This window comes from Leptonotus elevatus, chromosome 10, assembly GCF_054856555.1.
Source record: "Leptonotus elevatus isolate MCC_2025b chromosome 10, RoL_Lele_1.0, whole genome shotgun sequence".
Taxonomy (NCBI): domain Eukaryota; kingdom Metazoa; phylum Chordata; class Actinopteri; order Syngnathiformes; family Syngnathidae; genus Leptonotus; species Leptonotus elevatus.
Window position 1 is genome coordinate 19,087,264 of NC_141248.1, and position 7,742 is coordinate 19,095,005.

At 40.9% G+C, this 7,742-nt stretch overlaps 2 protein-coding genes across 2 annotated transcripts; one reads left to right on the forward strand and one right to left on the reverse strand.

Annotated features, from left to right (window-relative positions):
* The first annotated feature begins 58 nt into the window (after positions 1-58).
* On the forward strand, positions 59-3,291 carry tarbp2 (TAR (HIV) RNA binding protein 2). The gene is made up of 7 exons (XM_086086874.1): positions 59-252; positions 622-936; positions 1,083-1,164; positions 1,243-1,360; positions 1,481-1,608; positions 1,784-1,979; positions 2,442-3,291. The coding sequence occupies exons 1-7, from the start codon at positions 200-202 to the stop codon at positions 2,597-2,599; spliced, it is 1,050 nt and encodes a 349-aa protein (XP_085943000.1). The 5' UTR covers positions 59-199; the 3' UTR covers positions 2,600-3,291.
* Positions 3,292-3,523: 232 nt separating this feature from the next.
* On the reverse strand, positions 3,524-6,242 carry tespa1 (thymocyte expressed, positive selection associated 1; the record flags this gene model as incomplete). The annotated part of the gene is given in 7 exon segments (XM_086086875.1): positions 3,524-4,074; positions 4,160-4,209; positions 4,395-4,673; positions 4,676-5,071; positions 5,525-5,733; positions 5,986-6,036; positions 6,181-6,242. Coding segments are annotated over 6 exon segments (1,005 nt in total), but the record flags the coding sequence as incomplete, so codon positions are not given.
* Positions 6,243-7,742: the final 1,500 nt, after the last annotated feature.

A 7,742-nucleotide genomic window follows, 5' to 3' on the forward strand; every position in this document is an offset into this window, starting at 1 on the left:
GCCCTCCGACCAATCAGTACTCTGGAAGGCTGTGCTCTGCCTACGTCATATTTGTGCTGCCATGCAACTGCCGCCAGAGAGGAGAAAGGCTGCGTTTTTACATGTTTAGTGGGGAAAACCCGTCTAATGAAAGGAAGCGTTTGTTTTGATGGGGGGGATTGCCATCCGAATCCTACCGGCTGTCCGTCTGAATTAGGGAATGAACGACGAGACAGCCTCGGACAGCTGGAACAGAATCTCCGGGTATTCCAGGTGAAAACTAACTCCATTCAGACTAGGCTAGCTTAGCTTGGGCTGATAGAACATTTTGGTAGCCAAGGCGATTAGAAAATAGTATACTGTTAAAATGTTGTTTCATATGATCCGAAACTAATATCGGCCCATGCCTCCTTCATTCTTTCCTTTCCCGAAACTTACTTTTCATTTTGCATTCTTTCCTCCTTTGCTTAAAACTACTTTATGCCTTATTTCCTTTGGTACCTGGTGAGTGTTGCTTGAATCCCCATTGTTTGTTCTTGGCTCAAATGATATGCTATATAAATAGAATAGTTCATTTAAAAAGTTACTTTAGCTACTTTTGGATCACCCTGTTTAATATTATCATCTTTTGTTTACATCCAGTATTGAGCAAATGCTGGCTGTGAATCCCGGAAAGACGCCGATTAGTCTGCTGCAGGAATATGGAACGCGGATAGGCAAGACCCCGGTGTACGACCTGCTGAAGGCCGAGGGACAGGCCCATCAGCCCAACTTCACATTCCGCGTCTCCGTCGGAGAGATCAGCTGCACGGGCCAAGGTCCCAGCAAGAAGGCGGCCAAGCACAAAGCGGCCGAGGCGGCGCTGAAGATGCTCAAAGGGGGCCTGGCAGGTCCTATAGATTTCAATCTAGAAGGAGACTCATTTATCGGGGTTGATGTGCCTGCGGATGAAGACAGGTCAGTTACAATGTATGGCCTTAACCCGCTTGAATAGTTGGAAAAGTTGCTAAAAGTAGCTACCAAATTGTTATAGAAAATAAATGGATGAATATTCCACACACTGGTTATTCCATTAGCCTAAATGTCTGGTTCTGGCATTGCAGTGTTATGTGCAGCTCCCCATGCGAGATGAAGACTTTAGGTACGTCGCAGCAATCAGAGTGTAACCCCGTTGGAGCTCTGCAGGTTTGTCCCATTTTTGGATTGATGATAATGATCAATACATTCAAACACTTGTGTGATTATGTTGTGTTTGTCCACCAGGAACTGGTGGTGCAGAAGGGATGGCGTCTACCAGAGTACACAGTGACACAAGAATCTGGTCCAGCGCATCGCAAGGAATTCACCATGACTTGTAGAGTGGAGAAATTTATGGAAATTGGTACAAAGAGCAAACACAACATTTCATCCGGCCATTATGATCTCATTAAATTTGTAAATATGTGCCAGTGAGTGGCCATCCTGTATGTTATTAAGACTTGCGTGCCCTTTTCCGAATCAGGAAGTGGTACATCCAAGAAGCTGGCCAAGAGAAATGCGGCTGCCAAAATGCTAGCACGGATACACGATGTCCCGGTGGACCTTAGGACCAGCAACGAATGCGACGCAGAAGACGACACGTTCAACACGGTGAGGGACACTCTTATTTATTAAAAAAAAACAAAAAAAACATGCACGTAACCTACTTAAATATAAAGTGCACAACGAACCAGCAATGTGTCGTCATGCTCCGTTACCGCCATACTTATGTTTTTTCATTTGTTTTGTATTTTTCACTTCTATTATTATCTATACTGCCGCACAGCATGCGGGGAGCAGGGCGGAGTCGGGCAAGAGTAAAAGCTACAGCTGCACATGGGACACGCTGAGGAATTCGGCCGGCGAGAAGATCCTGCAGCTGCGCAGTAACCCGCTGGGCATGCCCGACGACTCCAACTTCTGCTCGCTGCTCGACGATCTGTCGGCTGAGCAGTGCTTTGACGTCAGCTACCTAGACCTAGGTACTCCACTCCTTGATACTTTTTAACATGCTAAATGTTGTACAAATGTAATAACTATTAACACCTCAAATAGAAGAAAAATCCTTAACATTAGACACCAAACAGTGTAGGGTTTATCACAAAAAAAGAAGGGTCTTAACGAAATCTCTACCCCCAAAGCTTTGCAAAAAAAAAAAGTACATATATATGTGGGGAAACACTGCGGCTGTAATCTCTTATTTCACTTGATCAGATGGGTGAATTACAGCCGATCACAAAATGCAAAATACCCTTCAATCATACTGTAGCTGATCAGGTTGGTATAAAGTCTAATACGCACTCAGTCACAGATACTACAGTAGAATGTGAGGGTAGGGACCCCCCCAAGTGAACAAAAATAATACCTGCCCTCACATGCTTATGTTATGTTTAATAATGCAAAATCCATTTTATAAGATCAATTTTCCTTGTCTTTGGTTTTAGAGGAGCGAAGCCTGAGTGGCCGGTGCCAGTGTCTGGTGGAGCTGTCCACGCAACCAATCACCGTGTGCCACGGTTTTGCCCTGAACGTCGAGGATGCTCGTGCAAACGCCGCCCACAACGCCCTGCAGTATCTCAAAATCATGGCCGGGGCAAAGTGAAGGATGGCAACAACTCAATATACACCCCCATTTTTTACAAAAAGACAAACTCTTTGAAAAGAGAGAAAAAACAAAACGCCTTTTTTGACATGTGTGTGCTACCAGTGAGGATTTACATCATCCCAAATGTCAAATTTCTCTTCATTTATTCCATTACAAACATATTCAGATACAAGTCCATATTTCAATCAAGGAGCTATCAAGGATGATGGCATTCTGATTAAAGCAAGATCACCACACACACACACACACACAAAAGACACTGCTGAATAAATATTTTAGTCCTTTTAAACTATATATATATTTATTTATTTTTTGTCGTGTTAATGATTTTTAAGACGTTCAGCTAATTAAAAAAATCAGCACAAAGGTCAGTGGCCATGTTATAAACAATAGGATCCTTACTTTATGAATGACAATAATGTAGAATGTTCCTAATAATTAATATGCCAATAATAATGCACACCTTGTTGCCAGTGATGAAAAAAGGTAAAATACCTCAGTGTGAAGCTTGTGTTTGGAAGGAAACTCCTTTTTATTATAGTTTTCAACAAGTTATATAATCTATAGTCTCTTTTTTTTCTTTTTTCTTTTTTACTTTTCCAGTATTTTGTGTGCCGCTGTATTAAGCCATATGCAGGCATGTGGATCTTTGTAGAAATATCTTATTAAAGAGCTGCTCTCCCCCCTGACCAAGGAAAAAATGTGTTGTCCTATATATCGACCTTGTGGACAACTTTAGAGTAATCCAAATCGAGTTTGTTGAATAGCTGATAGAATTTGGTTGCACTTTTAACTATTTTGCAACCTGTTACAATAAATTGGAGAATTTTATGCAAACAATCGAAATCGTTTGGAAAGTTCATTTCATGACCCCCCCCCCCCTGCAAACTAATTAATTAGACTAGAAATTAAATGGTTAAATATTAATTTTTTTATTTTTATATTTATTTAATATATTTTCCTGCAAACCCGTAAGACACCTTAGTGTGTGCTGTAGAATGTGTGGATTTTTTTTAAGCAGTATTGTATGCAGACTTATCAAATAACTTAATGTTTGTTTATTGAACACATAAGTAACAAAATATTGTAATGAGAAGTAAAAAAGTATGTGTATACTATTTAGAATATTTGATAAACCAGGATTGTTTTTTTTTTTAATATATATATATTTGCCTGAAAACTGTTACAACAGTTTGTGCACTATGTTACAGTGTTTCGAAAATCCTGAGAGAAAAAGTTATGTTAAAATAATTTTAAAAACTTGTACTAGTTCAATTGTTTCATAAACTTCAGTCATTTAACTTGGGTGGAGTCACCTGTCAATTATCGGGAGCATTCTTGCTGTTTTTCTTCTTAAATGGCCTCGTTGGAGTTTAGCCGTCTGTTGTGTTAATCTGAAGAGGTGCTAAAGTGTCTTTATCCGCGAGTCCGCTGCTGTTTGACGGCGTGCCGCCACCCCGGGCCAACCTCACCTGCAGTCGTGGGAGAGAACGTCACCTTTTGTAAGTGTGAAATTGTGAATAATGCAACAAACCTGCATTTGGAATTACATTGTACCTTTGTGTTGCCGTTTCTCTCGCTATTTCTTCCTCCTCTGCACTATGCACCTGTTGGCAGCAAACGCATCAATATACAGTCAAGGATCTAGTGGGGTGCACACGGGCTGGCCAGCAGTCAATTGTCGGAAACAATCTCATTCGCACCTATGGACAATTTAGTCTTCAATGAGCCCAACACGTATGAAAAGCGGGAGGAATTCGAATCACTCGAAGAAACTCAAAAGTCTACTAACCTCCAAATGTAAAATTTCCTTGTCGCAGTTTTTGAGGTCGTTGAGGCTTCGCAGGGAGAATGTCTGAAATTGAATGTTGACAAACGCCTGAAGACACTGCGGGGGTCTGGACCCGAAGTGGTCTGGATGCAGACTCGGAGACAGTGGACTTGTTTTGAACTCCATGGCTTGACTTGCCTTTGCCTTTCATCTTCGGAAAGACGCGATGTAAGACGTTTGCTTGGTGAACACGCTCAACTATCTTTGGACTGATAAACTCACAGGTTACCGTGGCAACCGTTTCAATTGATCCGCTGTTGAGATGCTATCATTTTGCTTGGTATAAGTTTCTAACATCACTTGTGTTCCTATACTGTTTTCTTCTTTTTCCATCATCTTATTAGTCTCCGTCTTGACCTGCTTGGGTACGAGATCGGCCACATCGGGCAGGCTGGACCTTCTGCTGGCTGACGTGTAGAGACACATCTTAGAGACGGTGTCCTTCAGCCTCTCCACGGGGGAGCGCGGCTCGCTCCTTGCACTGCTCCTCGGGTTGCTTTTCACGCTCCTGGTGTGTGGTAGTGACACGGTGAACTGTGGGGCCCCGAGTTTGCGCAGGGGGGTGCGGGACACATGCGAGTACAGAGAGCAGAACGTGTTGGCCATTGCGGTCAGTGCTTGGACTTGTCTAAAACGACCTGCGGGAAAGACGGCAAGGACATGTGTCAAAAAGCTCTTTCTATAAATACATTTTAAATAATAATAATTAAATATTACAATTAGATAAATTTTAAATGAATTAATGACATGATTTAATTAAATAAATATTTAATATTTTAATAAGATCATTAAAAACAAATAATGCAATATAAATGTAAAATGTAAAAATGCCTATACAGTATTAACTTTGAGTTTACTACTACTTTATTATAAAAATTTGGGCTGTCATACTGCAGCAGCACGGTCATACAGCCATACAAAAGTTCTATTACTGGTTCTGTTATTAAATTTCAAGTGACATCAAAAGAAAAAGTGTAATAAAAAAAATCTGCATTTTTCCTTATGATGCTTACTTACTATGAGGGCAATACTGTCTCTATGGGGGACCCCTCACAACAGTCCAACCCATGAAATTGACTATTGCATCTTACTTGCTATGCACAGGCTGTGGTCCTCCTCACGTATCCGTCGGACCTGCGACTCCAGGAAGAGGCGTAAGTCGATGCCCCGCGCTTGAGAGGGGGAGGACAAGAAGCGCGGGGGGATGCGCACAGTGATCTGCGGGTCATCGCAGCCGAAACCCAACTGCCACAGGGTCTCTTCGGCGTCCTCCGAATGCCACTGGAGCACCTCTGGAACACTGATATGAGACAAAGAAGGGATAACTTATAAAGGGATCAAATCGTGCTTGAATATAAAGTGACAGGCCACAACATTAGGTACTAGACTATCTTTAATTTTTTTTTTATTAATTTAACAATACGCTCATTATTGTGGCTGTAGCTTTCAGAATTAATTATACAGATACAATACATACTGTATATACTTTGTAGAATTAATCTAAATATCGATTTTAATTCAGTATGCTTAGTCAAACAGATTTAGTACTTACTTGCTGGTGAGGCCATTGTGGATTTCCTTGTTGGCAGGGTGCATTGCAAGTCTCCAGAGTTGGCATGGAATAAAGAGGAGAAAATGACAAATTAGGTACCTTAAAGTGAGGACGAGGACTGATTGAGTTCAGTAAAAAAACTCTTCCAAGCATGTTGGCATCACAGTTAAAAACAAGACTGTATTTGACACTCACCCGACTTTGGATGTCACTTCTCCACCGTTGAACGTCGAATCGGAAATGTATTTTGGACCACAAACAAGGAAGGAATGTCAATGTGCGTCTGCAAGATAAGTGTGCGAGTGTCACTTTAACATTTAATGGCAGTAGATTTTAAAGCCTCTCGGTTAAAATGACAATTATCCGTTTTTTTGATTATAGTGACAATCTATCGGTCTGCCTCCTGGTCACAATGTATAACAAGTGGACGGTATGTGCTGCTTTGACCCCAATGTTAGATTTGGCAGAGGCATCTTTTGTTGAATTACAGGTATAATTTTTTAATAGAAGTTATTAAAAAAAAATCCTCCTGTACGCATCAGCAAGCATATAATTTATAAATGTATTAAAGTAAAATGTCTGAAGTCCTCTTGTTTATGTTTAACAAATATAAAACGCTCAGAAATCATGCTGTACTGTCTCAAATGTTCTCCAATCTCTATATTGTAAATGTATAGGATTGTCATCCAAGAAACGTTTCTTGGGAGTGGCAATATGGCAGCCTTGCGGCTTCAAAAGTCTTGGCCTATCGCCTATCCTGTTACACATACAGATCAGTGGTTGCATCAGGAAGGGCAGCCGGTGTAAAAACAGCACCAAATGATATCATGCAAGTGACTCGCTGTGGCAACTGCTCACAGGGGAAGTTGCTTTTTCTTAGAAAATGTTGGTAGTAAAATTGCCCTTAGATGCCACAAGATAGCGAAAGACTACCCTTTGCTATAATTCTATTGTTATTTTTTTCCCATCAAGTAACACCTCAAAAAAATACAATACATAAAAGTTAAAGAAAATTACAGTTGAAAAAATATTAATGTGATGTGGGTGGGCTATTTGACTACTACTTGACTCTAGTGACTAGAGGAAGCCCGCACACTAGTATTGGTACTTGGGACAGACTTACTAACTCATTCAATTTTTTCCCCTTGGCAACAAGATGCCACTAGAGGGGGCCAAAGAACACCAATACTGTAATTTCTTTATGAGTACATGAAAAGGAACATGACTTGATTTTGTTTAAAAACAAATAGATAAACACAATCTCTAATGCTGGGTGAGTCAAGTCACAAATCACTTTGAACAGACGAAGGACTGTGAACATCTCAAACTGACATGGCGTGGGACACTCGCCACCGCACTTCCTACAGAGATAACAAAGTGACACGTATATATCAGGAGCAGTTCAGATTCAACATTTATCTAACATGACAAATTCATAAATTAATTTAAATTGCATACTGTATGTCATACACACCAGAGATGCTGATTATTAACCATGTTATTGCGTGTATATCACTACAAATGTCTTTTGCAAATCAAGCGTGTCTTGCTCAACCAATTAGAGAACTGTTGACATTATTGCGGACCAGCTGGCTGACTCCATGGAGCAAATTTGAAATTTTGACAACAACCAGCCCCCCTAATCCGGAAGGCCCTGGGCAGATTAGATTGACATGCTAACACAATAGAGGCTAAAGTCTGATGGACCCCCCCCCCCAAAAAAAGTGCAATGGAAATAAGAGCACTGGAAGCAATGC